The sequence below is a fragment of the Patagioenas fasciata genome, chromosome 1 (genome assembly GCF_037038585.1).
Source record: "Patagioenas fasciata isolate bPatFas1 chromosome 1, bPatFas1.hap1, whole genome shotgun sequence".
Taxonomy (NCBI): domain Eukaryota; kingdom Metazoa; phylum Chordata; class Aves; order Columbiformes; family Columbidae; genus Patagioenas; species Patagioenas fasciata.
Genome location: NC_092520.1, coordinates 16,946,930 through 16,965,038, shown reverse-complemented (window position 1 = coordinate 16,965,038; position 18,109 = coordinate 16,946,930). Strand labels below are relative to the sequence as shown.

Below are 18,109 nucleotides of genomic sequence, written 5' to 3'. Positions count from 1 at the left end.
GCATATCGAACAAGTAATTCAGCCCCTCTGCACCTTACTCTCCTTTTGTACTTGCTTTTGACCTTATGTTTTTTTTTTTTCCAGAAACTTTGTATAATTTTCTATCAAATTTTCATTAATGCTAATTATTGTAATTTACATACTATTAAGACTGAACTGATTGAAATTCATTCAGGTTGAGGAATGGAAAGGTATACTTTAGCAGTGCTGTTTCAGAAGGAGGGGAAATATTCAAGGTTTTACAGAATTTTCTAGAAGTGCAGTTAGCATTTCCAAAGGCACTTGATAAGAGATGATTCTGAAAAGCAGTTAAATTACCCAGCCTCTGAGGCACTTTGGATGCACAGAAACAACCAAGATTGCACCTACTTCCATGATCATTGCAGCAAAGCTTCTGCTGTTGAAAGCAAAAATAGCCCCTGAAAGCCCATGGTTTTGCCCCATTTTTGCCAGCAGTTAGTCTAGCTCCTGGCCTCAGAAAGTGGAGGCCAGTTAGGGCAGTTTTCACCAAAGCATGCAAGGTCATCCTATGCTGAACACTCTGCAACCCCTCCTGTTACAGTAAGCGTTCACTGGCTGTCGTGCTGTCCGGGAAGCAGGGGTGGATGTTCATGTGGACAGTTGGGAACTCTGCCCAGGTACCACATCCATCACCATGACAGAGTGGAGCAGAGGACAGTGGAGAGAGCCTGACACAGTTTTACCTCTGCCTGGAGCTAAACTTTGTAACACTACAAAAAATGTATGTATATTTCAGCAGAGTTTGGGCAGATTTAACTGATTTGGTTATGGCACATCTGTGATTTTCTCTTCTGTGCAATTTGAGGCTGGTGAATATAAAGCAGCAGTGCTAATATTCTCAAGCCACGTAGTACTTGTGTTCTTTTCACACAAGCTCTCAGCAGAAAAAGAAAAGCAGGTCTGTTGTTTACAGTTATTCAGCTCCCACAACTGGGCAGGGAGGCGGGTACCTGGCCCACAGACCCCAGGGTGGGGAACAGCACATTTCTAGTAAGAGTCAGTTAACAGTTTTAAAATCCCTCTTTGGAGGGAACACATGTTTTGATAATGAAAATCTTTCCTGGTAAAGACCTCCAAAGTTTTAAGGTTTAGCTGTACTGTGAGATGGCAGCTCTCGCCATCTCACATTGCCTGTGCTCATCCTACCCCTCTTGTCATCACCTCTCCCTCCCCAGCCACAGTTTGTGGGGCCTAATTCTGCCTCCACAGATATTGAGGGACTGTTTTTCTCATAGACACAGTGAGATTTGGACTTTTTTCTCTGCTTTCCTTATTCTCCAGCTCAAGAAATGACCAGCAAATACGCAGGCTGTGACAGTGGGTGCTGTCACTGTGTCCTCTCGTCCCTGGGGTTTCATGTCTGCTGCTCCTGGCAGAGTCGTCTTTGGGCTGTGACATGGGTGCCTGGTCAAGGTGTGACCTTGCACAGGAGCAGCCAGCAGGAGCTGGTGGCTGCTTCTGCAGCGAGCTAGGGGACTACCAGAAAGTGCACAAGTGCTTGCAGCTGCTCAATTTGGCCAGCTTGCCTTAAACAATATTTTATCACGTCTATAAATTATTTATCCACAACATGAAATGCATTGTGTATGTTTACTATGTAGTAAGCACATGCAAGTGCCTCTCATTGCTATTTTAACAAGGTAGAAAATATTACCTGTCATGTTCTGGGAGCCCAAAAATCAGACATTTGAACAGTCAGGCAGTAGCTTGCAGCTTAGTGTAGTTTATACTACAGAGGCATGTCCACCATTTGTAATATTTACTCTGATGTTTTGCAGTGGAGAATGGGAGACAGTTGTATATTTGTCTCCAGCTGTGCTCCTGTCTGTTTGCAACTGTCTTCTGTAACCAGTGTTAGCAAACACTAATCCTTCAAACCGGTTCACAGGTATGACTTTGTGGAAGTGGAAGATGTATCAGAGACCAGCACGGTTATACGAGGACGGTGGTGTGGACACAAGGAAGTCCCTCCAAGAATAACATCAAGAACAAATCACATAAAGATAACCTTCAAATCCGATGACTACTTTGTTGCTAAACCTGGATTCAAGATTTGTTACTCCCTTGTGGTAAGTCACCTCACTGTGTCATGGGTGAGACAGGCTGTAGCGTAAAAGAGCATCAGTACATGAAAACTGGATGGTGTAGCTAACTGCGTTGGATCAAAACACTGATTGACTGAAAGTATTTTAATTCCAACAACTACATTAATATAGATCAAAGTATTTTTGAGATCCTGTCATTAAATATAAAATAAAGTCAAGACCAGGCCAAGATTTACACTAATAATGTGTTTCAGCAGCACTAACACTTTCTGCACTGAGGCTGTGCTGCCAGTGCCTTGACAGATGCTGCAGAAATAGCAAAGAAATGGCTGCCCTGTGAACATAAAAACTCCTCTTTTATGTTCATTTGAGGTCAAATAAAAATATCTTGGGGGTTATGGCTGTGATTCTGAGTTAGGTACAAAGCAGTTTATTCTACATACAATAAAATTCTACATACAAAATATTGTGCTAAGGCTCAGGCTGTATTTTTAACAACATATAAAAATACCTCTTTGTATAGCCAGTGGTTTTACCAGTAAATTATGTACTATGAAAACCTCAGTTTTTTTGTTTTGCTTTTGTCTTTAGGGAGCAGGAATGCTCATTATTCTAAGTAGATTTTGATACAAATATGTATTCCTTTGTATTGTCCTCATTAATATTATAATGCTTTTGGTGCAGTGTAGCTCAAAAGAGGCAGATTTTAGAAACACTCTGGAAATGGCAAGCATTCATTCATTATACTGTCATCATTATATTTTCATATCCATCATGCTTCTTATTCCCTTTTTATTCAGTCCACTGTTATTTAACAGAATAAGAAAGCCTGGAATAGCAATAATGTTAATGCTGTAACAGGAGAAATCCACTGTTTGAGTCATTTCACTTCAGCCTCTCGGGTTTGCATGCTGGTATGCCTGTGTATGCTAAAGAGTCCATAAACAGCACATCATCAAGACAACTCTGGAGATATAAAGGCTGTGTTATCTTATATTTAAATTGTTAGGCTTCTAGTGGAGTAGAGCATTGCATGATGAGTAAATCCTGAGATCTAATTTATTCTAATTTGAAGGTAATCTGCTAAAACTAAAATTAAGGCAGAATGGTCTATGAAAGATCACTGGGCATAAAAATGAGATAGTGAAGCAGCCTCTCCATACACTGCTCATATTTCAGTGCAGCTACAAAAACTCAGCTGCATTTAGCAAGCTTTATTCCAGACCACATACATCTAGTCTGATAGTATTAGACTTTCCAAAATGAATGTTATCACTCAAAACACAGAACCCTCTGCACTAGAAAGCTCAAAAAAATGCTACTGTATTTATCTAACAGTCCAGCAAATCTGTTCAGAAGAATATTCTCCAAGTGCACCCTCTGAATGAAATACTATTTTATTTCTGAGAAGAGAACTGTACAGGTGATTAGTGGCATTTGCAAGATGGCAGATGATATGTACTTAACTGGTTTTCAGATTCCAAGCCATCCAACCAAAAACTGCGGGATTAATATTCAGCAGAGTCAGCCCTTATTTGATAGTCCCCACAGTCACTTAGAGCTCGGTTCATGGATATGCTGAGCACTGCTGACCCCTGAAGGTTGAACTCATTGTGCATTTGTAGGCAGCAAACTGGGGAGCATTAATGAAGCATGCCAAAACATATGGTATTTTCTATTGTAAGAAATCAAAGACCTTTACATTGCTTTTCTTTCCTTCCTTTGTAACCTTCTCCAAGACAAGGCTACTTCTCGGGGCTTTCTTGAAAAATGGTTCGCAAGATTTGTGTAAATCTTTAGCTGCCTTTTATTTTTCTTATATTTGGAGTTAGTATCTGTATGGCAGTTGTTTATTTGTATACCAGACTGTAACTGATAATTTTCCAGAGAAAACTGAAGCAAGACATTATTTGGAGAGTTCCCTTGAGTTTATTGATCAACTGCATCTCCTGAGCGAGGTACCAGAATGGCTGGGTGAATTTCTCCCTGTTACACAGGCAGCCAAACAGCCTCGCAGCCTTGCTCTCTGGCCTCTCCTTTATGAATCTTCAAGGAAGTCAGTTAAGTTCACTTCATTTGATGCAGATCAAGTTTCTACTTAGTTCAGCACTCTGCATGAGGCATAAATGAGGTACTGCACAGCTTAGCAGAAACATACTTCATTATCTTCGTGCACTTGTGTTTTTGAATTACCTTCACATTTCAGTACCATTTGGAGAAACAAAAAAGGGTTCATTTTTCTAAATAAGACATAAATTAGACTTTTATCCCTGAAAACCATGTTTTCCCTTGTGAAACAAGGCATGCAAAGTAAGCAACCTGTGTAAGATGAAGGGGCTCGATCACTCAGAATGGCGGGAGTAGAATTCAAAGTGACTCTGGAAAATTAGGCTGAAAAAATTACAAAGATGATCTTTAACAGGGCAAGGTTGGAAGTCATATAGATCTGGGGGTATAATAAGTGACAATGGACAAAAGAGCAGATCTGTGAAAAACATCTGAGCATCAAAATATTGCATTTAGCAACTCCTGCTTGCCAAGGCTGGCCTCCTCCACCTTCTTCCTCTTCCTTCTCCTCTCTCCACATCCTCTGCCTCTTGGTGCCTCTGCTTCTGCCCTCTCCTCCGTGGGTCCGAGGGACCTGCAAGGCTGGAAGGGGGGCAGCGAGGATGGATTTGGAGGGAAGGGGCACATCCAACATGCTGCTGCCTGTTGCCTGTGTCTGATCCGCTTGAGCATGCCCCACTGCTTATCTCAAGTTGAAGGAGAGTCAAAAGTGTTCTAACGTGGCTGGAAAAAGTCACTCCTCCTCTGTACTGTCTGTGATGCTACGGAAGTAGGTAAGTGTGCGCAGCTGGTGGCTGGTGCCTATGGACACTTGTGTTCAAAGCCCCCAATGGTAGCTGTGGAGTTTGTTGGCTTAGGGAGAAATGTTTCCCTTAGACCTCTTTAAAAATTGTCTTTTCCTTCAAGCTTCAGAGGCCTAGAGCAAAAATTGTCTGGAGCAAGACCTGGACAGGTATCAGGGATTAGCCTCACTTAGCTGGAAATTTGTGTAAAATTCCTCCCTGCCATTATCATTTAAAGTGCTTATTTCTCAAACTGTTGGGGTTTTTTTTGCTTTTCTTGATTGAGTTGCCTTAGAAACATTAATTTACAGTGCAGAAGGCAGCGAGGTATTCCAGTCTTTTTTTTCTCACACATTATATAATTTCTTGCTCTAAGGACATAGTGTTTCACAACAAACACTGGAGAGATATGTGATACAGAGGAAGATAAGTAATCCTAAGTTGCTTACACAGTTGCTAGAGGGGAGGTAGGCGCTGTCTTGAGAAGGGCCCCTGGGTGATGTGAATATTCTACATTGCCACAAATGTAAAATTTCATTCCACTGCTGCTTGCAGTGCAGGTACCTCAATTGAGGGATGTGGTGTGTAGCAAGTAAGTATTCAGTAATTGCTGAAAATACTGCATCAATTATTTTAAGATGTAGGAATGTAAATTAAGTTACACTGCTTCACATGGAAATAATCTCTGCTTGATTGAAGTAATTGAATACAATCCTCTTGTTACTTCTGAAGTTAAATTCTTCCAGTGCCCTAATTCTGGAAAGGAATGGATGTTGGACCAAGATTGGACCCCATGTTTTACTAGTACATTAGCATGGACATTTACAAGCTAGGAACTCATTCAGAAATGTGTTCCAACAATAAAGGTGAATGTTTTGAATTAAAATTCCCAACCTTGCATCTAATTTCATTTTAATGAGACCACTAGAAAACATTGGATTCCATTTGCTAATTAAAAACATTATTCTAAGTTTATTGTAAAAGGCACATATTCATTATACGTTTATAACAGTAAATTGTTATTGCTTTACTAATTGTTTCTTTAATCCTAAATTAAATCCATATTTTGGAACTTTGACTAAAATCTTTAATGGAAACAAGGGCTACAAGAAAGCTAGAAACATACGTATATGTACAAGCATGCGTACATACAAAGATGTAAGGTTTAAAAAATGTATGTGTAGATATATATATAAACCTATGTCTTTTTATATGTATCTAATTACATACAGATCCTTTTACATATATACACAGAGATATGTGCTTTTACTTTTATTTTCTTTATAATACAGTTCATGACTGGGGAACATCACACGGCATTAAGAGCAATCTCTACTCATTTGGGAATTATAAACCAACAACGGTGGTGCTAAACAGGAGAACATAAATGCATTTGTCCCAGGATAAACTTATGTGTCAAAATGTGTATCAATGTGTTAGATCATGGGTAGTTTTTGCTTTTTTAAAATTACATTTTTTGAATGAAGGAGACATAAAGAAATTAAAGGAATGGAGGGATGGGAACTTTGGGTCTTGATCCATCATGTGGAATTTTACAGAGAAGTGCCTTTCTGCTAAACACCCACATCATAGGTCAACACTGATATGATCAAAATAGCATTGGTCACAAAGTGGAGTCAGACACCCCAGTCAGTCCAATAAAATTTAATTACTTTCCCATGCAAAAAAAAATATTGACCAGTCAAAGTTAATTCAAATACTAAACTTTTTGATACTCGCCTGTTAAGCTCACAAGAAAACATCAAAGATTCAAAACAAAATAAGGAAATGAAAATGATCAGAATAAGAAACTAATCCTGATATTTGTACTAATAGTCATTCTGAGCTAAGCGACTGGTTCCTTGTGTTTTACCAGTTTTATTTGCAGAAGTAGTGCAGCACCAGGTTACAATTTTTTTAAGTCAATACGTAAACTCCCTTGTAAGAGTTAACATGATCACAAAGAATTTCCACCACCAGTGCAAATACAGATTCATAAAGGCCATGAAGGATGATTAATTCTTTATCACCGACCACAGAGCTGAATCCAGCCCAGAAGCTGTGTGAGTCTTCGCTGCTGTGCTTCTCTTCTAGCTTGTCACTTCTTTCACAGATAGACATTTCATTTCTGTCTCCAAGACAAAATATTCTGCCTGAAAATCCGTATAATATATCTCATGTGACAGCAGGCATGATAATGGTGCATGAATACCTTCCCTGCTTTTAGATAATCCACAGAAGGAATCCCAGCAAATGGCTGGGGGTACAAAAGGAAAGTGGTGGGGGGGGTGGGGGAGATGTCTTGGTTAATAAAGTGATTGAATATGAAATATATCTCACAATGAAGAAGCAAGAACTTACATGTGGAAGCTTCATCAGTTCTTCTGCTATGCTTTCTCTGATTTCAGGTTTGATTGCCTCTCTCTGCTAGGCAGCAAAGATTTTGTATAAATACTACCCATGTGCAAAACTCATAACAATCTTTATGATGGAATTTCTATTTTCTTAGGTTCTGGCAGAAAACTATTTTCTGTGGTTTTGCTCAAGGCATACTATCCTCATAAAATTATCAGCCAGAGGCTCATCTTTCAGGAGAGAACTAATTAAGTCCTTTCTAATTAGATAAAACTTGCTCAAAATCTTTAACATTCCTTCCCCAGCTTTACATAAGCAGAAGATTTAAGAGGTTATCTATGCACAATTTTATTTTTCTTTTTACTTTGGAAGGTGTTATAATGCTTTAAAAAGCAACATAAAATGACAGCATGTTAAAAAGAGAGATTATGCCTCAGTGCATCTTGAGACATAGAGCATCTCAGAGTAATTTTATCCTGGGAGGAGGTATGCTTTCCATTTAATGAAGGTTCCCGAGAATCCAGCAAACCTCAGTCTGCTGCTTAATCTATCTCACAGGACCTAACCTGTCCTTCAACAGGGCTTGAAGAAGAAGGAAAGGTGGTGTAATAGACAAGCCAAGCAGTGTGGTGAGCAGGGATGTGCCAGTTCTCCCAGCACTCAGGGCAGAAGAAAAGATAGTGAGGGATACAAAAGAAGCAAAACTGGGAGTCAGATAGCTCAGTATTAAGGAAAAAACTTACTTGGGTTGAGAAGGTACATCTGGACGAGCAGTTTCACAGGCAGTATTGCCTGCTTCAGGGGCATACAAAGTTCCTAATTAGAAGATTCATTTCAACATTTACATCTAAGCAAGAGCTATTTCTCCCTCCAGCATCCTATCACACCTTCCAAAACCCCAAACCTTTATTGCCTAGCTCATAAGTCTTGCCAGCCCCATTTCCTCAAGTCAAAAACCTTTCAGGTTGCCAAGCCTGAGACTGAGCAGATGAATGCAGCAGATCAGTCAGAAGGAGCCTCCATGCTGCAGCCAAAGCTACGACCTGACCTTGCCCAGCACTTCAAAGTCAGTTGTTCCAGGCTGCCTCTTCTCTCAGTTATCCCTAGACTGTGGTCTGATGTAGTCCTTTTCTTGGCAGGTCTGTTCTGAAGGTCTGATGCCCCTGCCATGTTTACTTTTGTTGTCTCAGACAAAAAAAAACTTGGTCCCAATCCTTCTACTATGTGACTTTCAGAATTCTAAATTTCACTATGAGTCTTCTCATATTGTGTCCTGGTTTCTAAAGCCATTTGTAAGTCAGAGATGACACTGATAAGAGAGTGGTGAACAAAAGTAGGTTTCAGGGAGAAGAGGAATCATCTACCAGCTTGGCAACAGAGGATGCTATGAACACTAGAGGAAAAGACTGCTTTAGGGTCATCCAGGAATGGAAATGAAACAGTGGCAGCAGAAAAGACAAGGGAGAAGAGTTACATATAGTCCAAGTTCAGAAATAAAGGTAATTGTGGGTAAGGCAAGCACACACAGTGAAAGATTTAAGTCCACAGAGAGAGAGAAGGCACTGTAATTAAGGTGTAGTAGGGCTGGGTTTGGGGGTGTTTCACAAATGAAAAGACTGAGCCAGGAACACGGGTGAGGAATTGAGTCATGGCCAGGGACATACAGACCTTCTGGCATAAGAAGATACAAAAACCAGAAGCAGCAGGACTCAGTAAGCACACAGAAGCTCCTGGAAACTGTCAGACTTCAACTGATAAAACAATTGTTTTAATCAGAGAGGAAAACAGACCTTAGTGCCTGTGTTTTCCCAGGTGTACGTATGTGTGCCTGGCAGTTTTGTTGTTTGAACATCATGGTGGAGAACTGGCCATTTGCTCTCCTCCATCCTTGATTTGTTGACAGCTCAGTTAAAGAGTGATTCCTTTCCAGGACTTTGTCATTGACCTGTCTTAACATAACAGCAATCCTGTTGATGCTCCATTCCTGTTGAAAACACTACATCTTTAATCCAGTAGTGTGTTATGCACTGTTTGAAAATCCACCAAACTCCTGGCAGTGGCCAAGGACAAGAAAAGGTAACACTTCACATCTTCAAAGGATTATACATACACAAGAGTGTTATTTTCAAATCCAGTATCCTGTCCCAAATAGTTGACTCTAACAAGAGTTAGAAGCATTGTTCATTTAGGACAGCTTTAGATTTTGAAGGACTGCATTTCCTGCTGGCAATACTTACCTGTTTTAAGAATTCCTGAGGAAGTCAGTGACCCAGAGGGAATTCCTACTTTTCCAAGGTAAGTTAAAAATACAAACATGAAAACAGAAAACGACCATCCTGTGCAGTACAAGAGGGCTACCCATGACAGACAAAAAAATCATAGTTTATTCTTAGTAGAAGCTCAAAAGCCTTATTGAACATCAACATGATTTCTAGCAAAATACAGTAAGAGCAAATTGGAAAATACCAAGAAACATGCAAACATATTAGTAATTAAGCCAGACTTCTACATAGCATGTAAGAGTGGTGTATGAGGGCCATAGGAATATTACAGTCATTGTTAAGTGTGCATTACTGGCAGAATAGTGACTCTGTGGGGTTTTTTAATTAAATGAATGAGGGGAACTCCACTCTCATAGCAGCTGGCCATGATCTTGCCACTCTACTTGGCTAAGCAAGGAGATGTGTGAAGATTCATGGTGAATTGTCTGTCCCTTCAGCTTGCATGCACATGTTGCTTCCCAGTTCATAACCAGTTTCTAGTCCTAGAATAGCTGGTTACATTAAAAAAAATCTATATGAAAGGTAATCCTTTCCTTGTTCTTCAAATGTCACCTAGGGTCAAGCAATCTCTGCTAAATAAAAATATGGAGTATACTACGGGTAGGCTTCCAGTGAACAAGAGTTCATGAATTACTGGTCAGCGGCAAAACCGTACTATTGGACAAGTAGAAAATTAAACCCATCCCCAAACTTGTGGGAAAAATCTTAAGTAACCATTGATAATTAGAGAAATAAATCTATGACTCCTAACAGTCTGAAAGTCTTGTGAATGAATCGTGGTTAAAAAATGGATGGACGATATTAAAGATATTTTTGCATTAAAACTAATTTGGGCAAATCAATTAGTTTTAAAAATGTTTTGCTATTTCAGGATTTTTTTTCAGAGTTTGCCAGTCTTCAAATCAGTAGTGCTACTTACCATGTTTGTTGGGCAGCTCTTTCAGGGTAAGCATAAAGCAATATTCTTAATTAACATTAAACATGTATAGGTAGCAGAAGGTTAGGAAGGATCCAGCACTGAAAATTGTCATGAATTAAATGAAAGGGTACATTTTCTGTGCCATAATGAGCATAACCTGCGAGAGGACAAAGGCCATCTGTTCCCTGACTTTGCTTCCCTTGTCTGTAACCAAACAGAAAATATCAATAGCTTGGACAGGACATTTCAAAACTACAACAGGGACAGACCAATAGCAGTCTTAATACAGCTCCTGTTAAAAGACATGGCAAGACCTTGTAGCTAATTTTTCTGCTTAGAGTTGACCATCAGGAAGCCACCAGGAGGAGAGGTGGGAAATACAGCAGCAAACTGGACATGCCACAAATACACCATCAGTGGTGCTGGTGGATACGTGGACCTCTCTGTGTCTACACTAAAGAGGAAGGTTGAATCCAACCATTCTCACCTAAGTTTATGCTAAACCACACCTCAGTGTGTATGAATATGAGGTGAGTTTACACCGTCAGACATCTTTAACAGTACGCATGAACCTTTCCATCACATTAGCTGTTTGGTTGAAATTTTTCAACCAGTTACCAGCAGCACTGATGGGACTACTTTAAATTGCTGACTTAAGGACATGATGTTATCTCTTTAAATCCATATTCTGTCCTTTAATTCCACTTCAGCAACAGTTGAAGAATGTTAGCATGTGGAATGATGAAGATATATGAAGAACTTAACTTATTTTGGTTTGGTAGCTCTGGAGGGTGTTTTATAGAAATCTGGTTACAGATGGCGGATTTATAGAGAGAACAGCCATGCCCTGTTTGATTCTGTAAAAAGGTTAATTCAGCACAAAGGTTGTATTACAGTGCTGCAGAGAGGTGTTAATTAACTCCTGGTGCTTCAGTGGCAAGGCTGGTCCCTCCCACCACCATGACCACAAGGGAAGAGGCAATGGTTTGTTCTTCCCAGGTCTTATTCCTGTTGAGCATAATCTGCTCTAGATTTTATACCAAAGCTGAAGGTGTAGCTTGACTTTAATGTGTGCCAACTATGTTGGAGTAGGAAGTCAGTCTGCTTTCAGGATTTTTATCTGACAGACTTCCAAAGGATGTGACTGGTGAGATGAAGCATGTCAGACCTCTAACCTGCACTAAGGAACTTGTGAAAACCCATCACAGCAGGTGTTGGTTGCAAGTTGTCTTTTAAATCAAAACAAGAATCGCATGTCTTCACAGTCTGGAGCTGGACTCCCAGGCTAAACCTTATGTTTTGTATTCCACCAATACTGTTTATTTGACTATCTGTCAACGTCATCACATAAGGCTGAGCAGCACAATCCTGCTCTTGTACTGCTCGATCTCAAGTTTGGGTTGCAGGGTCTCTTTCAACCTTAGCACTGTTCAATGTGTTTTTGTAATTCTTGGCAAGCTGGGGAAAACAGTGCATGGTGTCTAATATGTGTTTAATTGCTTACATAATAAATCTTTGCCTTGTTCGTTGCAACAGCTGTAACCGCTGCAAAATACTTACAGCCATGGATCAAATGATACTGATTGTTTCAAGATTTCTGAGTCTAAATTTAGAGGGGTTGTAGACATTTTTTTCGTTGTTTTTTTTTTTTTCCTTCTTTTTTTCAGTAATGTGTGATACAGCCAAACCTAGAATCTGATAATTTAAAGATGTGAGGTTGTTCAGCTGTTTTTCTCTAAGGACAAACATTTTCAGTGTTGTAAATTTATTGGTTGTTCATTTAGTATCCTTTTTAAATATAACAAGCATAGGAACATACCTTACAGGAGAGTAAACCAGAGACTAATAAATCACTGTTGGAAAGAAATTTTTTCTTTAATAATCAATTTTCCTTTTTTAAACGACGTACTATTGCTTGCAATTATATTCCTTCCTAATTTATAACAAAGAAGTCTGTTCTCATTGCTGTGGGTGTCTGTCTCCTTCAGATGTTTGCAGAGTGCTCTCACAGTTCTTTGCTTATCACTTAGTCAAGCAGTGATGTCCATATTTAGCTTTTAATCTTTCTCAAAAATTCAGGATATCCAAGCCCCTCAGAGTTTTTGACGTTCTTTTCAGACTCCCCCAGATTTTCCCATATCTTTACAATGTCTCTGTGATAGAGAAGGGAGCTGAATCTGGGGTTTCAAGCATCACCAGGGCTGTGTTATGGGTGGAGTGTCACCTGCCAGGGTACCCTGCTTAGGTGGGTCTATATGGCAGTGGCCAGCTTGACTGCCCTAACATTGGGAATGTGTCTTTTAATGTGTTTTCCTCTGTCAGTTCAGTCTGTCTTTGAGCTCCCAAGTTTCAGCATGTGATTTAGGAACATATCAGGCTGCGTTTTTCCATGGTGAACTCTCCCCTTGCTGGGTTGAGACAGGCTCCACCACTGCCTTCCTGGACACCTTCTCACAGTCTCAGGTCTTCCCACCTCAAACACAGGCTCAACAAGCCTTTGTAAAATGCCATGAGATTAACTTCTAAAAGACGCTACAGAGGCAAGTTCCTGCTTGCGGTCTGGGATGCTGTGCCAGCTGGGTGAGCTGCGTGGCCAGACTGAGACTGGTGAACAAAAGGGTTTGCCTGCTATGCTCTTTTACTTCGATTCTTGCTTTTCCTGTGTGTGCCAGATTTACCTGAAGTCCCCTCCAGTTTACAAAATTTTATGTCCTTCCTCCATGCTGAAGAAGCTGATGTGCTTGCAGACCAGCACTCTTCTTTGCTCATCATATTGTTTCTAGCTTCAATGACCTTCATGCTATACACCACATTTCCAAAGACAGTCACGGTGCTCTATAAATCTAATTTGTATTTTCTATGCATACATCTTTATTAAATTTACAGCCTCCTATTTTGCTCTGAGCACTTGATAAAGTCCATGCATGTCTTCATAATAATACAGATGACAGATATGGCACAGTGTGTTTCTGTTTTTCCCTTACACATGCATATTCACACACACATCTTTTATTATTTGCAGAGTTCTTGTCACTTTAGACTTGATATAGGATAAGTCTTATTAGAAAATTTTTGGCTAAATGGCACTGTTATGTAAAATAAGCTGGTGCTGAGCTCCGCGCTACTGAACCGAACACCTCCTCAAACCCAGTGCCTGGTTTGTTAGTATAGTCCTTTGCCTACAATCTCCTGTCTTGTTTTTTAACCAACATGTTTCTCTCCATGTTGAAATTATTTTGAACATACGTGCCATGTCAAAAAAAAAAGAAATCTATCACATTTCCTGTCTCTTGTAATACCAAGAAAAATGCAGTTCTGCTTTCCTCAATTGTCAGTTTGATTACCAGTCAATGCTTAATTGCAGAAGGTCTGAGCCTGTAACTACACAGGGTGAGATTTCACAACTCATCTGAAGCAATGAAACCTAAAAATAATTTTTAGATGTGTGGAATTAATGTATCTTGTCAGATCATTTTCAGCAGAATCAAATATCTGATTTTTTTGTGGCCCTTGAAAACAGAGTTTTTTCATTTTAATAGTTTTTGTTTGGGGAAACATTTTAACTGTACAAATTGATGTTTTGGGGCAGACAAAACTTATTTTCCAGGTCCTCTTCTTTTCTTAAGCTGCAGAAGCCTTTTTTATTTAATAACACTTCTGATCTTGGCAGTTATAAAAATGCTTCTTTTTAATCAATACTTATGTCCTGATGTATTTCTTAGGTGATGTGTGGTAAAGAATACTCTGTAATGGAAGTTTTCCTCAGACTGTAGAAATCAGGCACTGTGTTGTCTCACTGCATGGTCTTGCTTCTAGGCACCATTGTTGTCCAAACATCAGTCATATATATGCATAAATACAAGCTCTTGAGGGATCAGACCCTCTAATATAGAAGTCTGTGTAACCCAAATTTTTGACAAAACCTATTAAACAGGTTGGATGTGAGCCAAAGCATAGGCACAAGGTGGTTTGCACTCTCACATTTTTAGCACAGCTAGTTTGGGGCCAGCACAGGCCTCGGGCTGTTTCCAGTATGCAGTTTGTTGTGGCCACTCTGTTTTGCAGGGTAATAGTTATGTCCTAGTACACGAGTCACACTGTGTCTGATCAATCTCTACCTCGTGTTATTTACTAATGTAGATGTATCCCCAAAGTTCTTACGTAGTGGTTGGTCTTTCCTTTCATTTTCTTGTCACTACTTGACAGCACCATGAGCGACAGAGTTAATGGCATCTGTGAGCCCTGGGATTCAATGTTTGCTGACTTATGGGTAATTTTAAAAATCTTATATTTGAGAAAACAATAAAAAGAACAAAACAACACTTAAACTTGGGAAAAAGACCTAGAAAGAATTAGGCTAATTTTTCAACTTCTGTAAGGCAGGATAAAACAAACACCTTTGGGCCACAAAATTCATCTCACACCAAGGCCTGTCCAATAAATTTGAAACAAAGAAATGGTTGGAAGGACACGGACACTATGAGGACAGGTAGTCTGACTGCTCTGTATGGTTTGTGTTGCATGCTGAAGAGACTGCTAGTGATGGAAATATGCTGCTGAAAACTTTTCTTTTTCTAGAAGTAAACAGAATGGGGAATGCTGTGTAGGTACAGGTACCTAAACCAAACAGAAATCAGTTGCTGTTTTTACAGAGCAGGTGAAACTTTTGCACCTGACTGGAAATGAGATCGTCATTTCAAAGTGCGTGTTGTGCTACCTGTCCATATTAGCTCTGAGACACCTGTCCTCTAGGCAGTCATGATGAACATAAGGTCTTCTGTGTTTATCTTATGCTCATGGTTAGCAGAGAGCCTGGATATATTGATCATACTCTTATTCAGACCTTCCACCCTTTTTATGCATACGCATGCATTTATACAGAAATATTGGTATTATTAAACTCTGAAAGGAAAAAAAAAAAAAAGAGCAGTCAAGGCAGAATATAGGACACTCTGCTCCTTTTATATGTAATTTATCTCCAGCAGAAATATGTTAAAGGAAACACTCTGCTTTCCCACCTTAACAGCAGCTTTGTGTGCTGGTATTGCTAGCTCAGTGTTGGTTCGGGTACATTTTCCAAGTGCATTAAGAAATAGATTAAAAGCAGAGAAAATTCTTGTAATGCCAGCAGCTGAAATTTGAAGGCTTGCACAGCTGCTGGTCTTCCGATGGTGCAGTGGCTGTCCAGGAGGGTTTGCCATCCCAAACAAAGATGCACAGGGTGGCAAGAGGGCTGTATTAAAACCAGTAGTAAAAGCTCAACAGGCTGTAGGACTGGTACATTAAAAATGCTTTCTGATGTTCAGGAAAGACTCAGAGTTTTTGAACCACAGACCAAAGTCTTTCTGCTGGAGGGTGTCAAAGCACTCTCCCCATGTTTTCTCCCTGTAAGCCTGCAGTGCTGATGGAGGTGGACAGCCTGAAATCCTGGCCTGCTCAACCCAGCACTGCAAGGCCAGGATGGCACGGGTTTGGTGGCACCTCCTGCAATATGTATTGATACTAATATCACCGATGGATGGGTTAGAACTAACTGGCTGTGCCTGTTGTCTGGAGAATACTCATCTCTGGTTTCCAGAGAAGCCTCCTGCACCCACAGACTTCACTCTCTTATGAACACGACCTTCTCCTGCACCTGTGAGAAGGCAGTGAAAACATGCAGATGATCACACACCCCACCCATCTCTGCCTGGGAGGTGGTGACTTGTGGTGGGAGATCTCTGTATCTGCAGCCACAAGTCACCCTGTGTACCATTCCACCGTGTCACATTGCAGATTAGCTGCGTGGTTTTCTCCTTTCCTCAGCCCAGGCTCTTGGCATGATTTCCTTACTGAGTCCACGTGTGCTATCAAATAGAGTTTATAGATTGCATGTTTGTCTCCATTTACGTTCTTTAAAACAAAATCTTATTTTTCTTTCCTGCTTCTGCTACCTCTGGTAGTCCCAACATATTTCTTTGTATTAAATGGTGTTTACAACTTCTCTTTTATTTTTTTTCCCAACTTCTATTTTTTTTTCCCAGCTTCAACTTCTGTGACATTTTCCAGGTTGTTAGTATAAAATTGAACTAAAGTGCTCATTTTATTTTCATTGCTTGAAAAATATTTAATCTACTGTAATTCTACACCTATCCTTAGTCTATTTGGTTATGCTTGTATCTAGTCAGAATCTAAATAAAATGTGTCATGTGCTGGTTTTAACCCAGTACACACTTTCCTGGTCCTTAGATCATGGTCTCAGTTTGGTGTTTAGAAGGATCTCCCAGACTGGCTTTTGGTAAACTGATCCCTAAACTGATAAGTGAGATTATTTACAAAAAAGTGGCAAATGTAAGGTATTTTCTTTTTACCTAGCCTTTATTCATAGTGTTATATATAATTGATGTTTGTAAAAATAACACATGAAAGAAATGAGAAGCATAACTGTTTCTAAGGTACCTGTATTTAGCTTTCACAGTAATGCAAATTTTTAGGAATAAGCCTGGAGCTGGAAGTCCAACCTGAATAGTTTTCTTTTCTTATTCTAGCTGTTTGATGAAACTCCAGTTAAAAGAAATTCCAGATAATCAGTATCCCTGTTTGCAATAAATCAACTGCTTTTGGTCCCATCAAAAACCTTGAAAAACTAAGAGAAACTGGTTCTTGTATTCCTCAGAGATTATGTATTCTTGCTATTTCTATGATATTGTTATAATCTCAGAAAGTATATATAGAAGTCCTTTTCTTGTCGTCCTAGAAAATGCAATGCCTTTCAGTCAAAGCAGGAGGGTGAACAAATTGTTTTGCTTTGCATTATCTGTGAAACATAACACATGCTCCTGCTGCATGCTTACTGCAGAATTAAACAGCATCCTCTGGGAGAGAGCTCAAAAACAAATGGATCCTTCACAAAAAAATCAATAGCCTGGGATTGCTGCTAGGACAGCTAATGTCCCTTACCCGTACCTTTTTACATCATGTCCTCAGCTTTGGAATTAAATTTGCTTAGCTCCATTAGAGTTTTTCATTACTATTGTTATTCATCCTGTGTTTCTCCCAAATGATGTCTGAAAATGTGTGTGCATGTTACAGCACTTAGCAGATCCTTCTAGTAGAACAATGGAAAATTTGGAATATTGAATGAAATGAGACTCTGTTTGTTAATGATTGTTTTCCACTGATTATTGAGTGTGCTTAAATCCATATTAAAAAAAAAAAAAAAAAAAAAAAAGTAGAAACCCAAGCAGAAAGAAGAGAGAAAATGAAGAGTCAGCTAGTTAGCTCCTGGAAAGTTTTCTTTCACTAATACTTTCCCTTCCAACCCTAGTACTGGGACCCCTTCATACATTCCCATTTGGTATGAGTCACGCCAAGAAGGAGGACTCAAAATAACCAGCTGTCACTGCCTTATGCTAACTCTGAAAGGCTTTTTTGCCCACCTGGACATTGCCCAGCAAGTTAAGTGTCAGCATTTTCAGTTTTGTTCAGGGAATATTCGCCTATTACCAGGGAGGCTGCTTCTAAAAAGCTGTCAGTCAGCGTGGCAGAAGCTCATCAAAGTCTTCTCAAGAGCACTGAACTCTGACCTGGGAGCGAGTTTTTGGCTCCTGGGGTCACTCCTCACAAGCTCTTTTCCACCTGGCAGCTCCCCAACACCAT

The 18,109-nt window shown here is 39.8% G+C and overlaps 1 protein-coding gene across 3 annotated transcripts in view; it reads left to right on the top strand.

The window, feature by feature from the left end:
- The window catches only part of PDGFD (platelet derived growth factor D), a 142,842-nt gene that overhangs the window by 83,198 nt on the left and 41,535 nt on the right, over positions 1-18,109 (top strand). For all 3 annotated transcript variants that reach the window (XM_065831909.2, XM_071803672.1, XM_065831926.2), the window contains one exon: positions 1,910-2,090. In XM_065831909.2, coding sequence (XP_065687981.1) covers positions 1,910-2,090 — 181 coding nt within the window. The remainder of the gene's footprint in view (positions 1-1,909; positions 2,091-18,109) is intronic.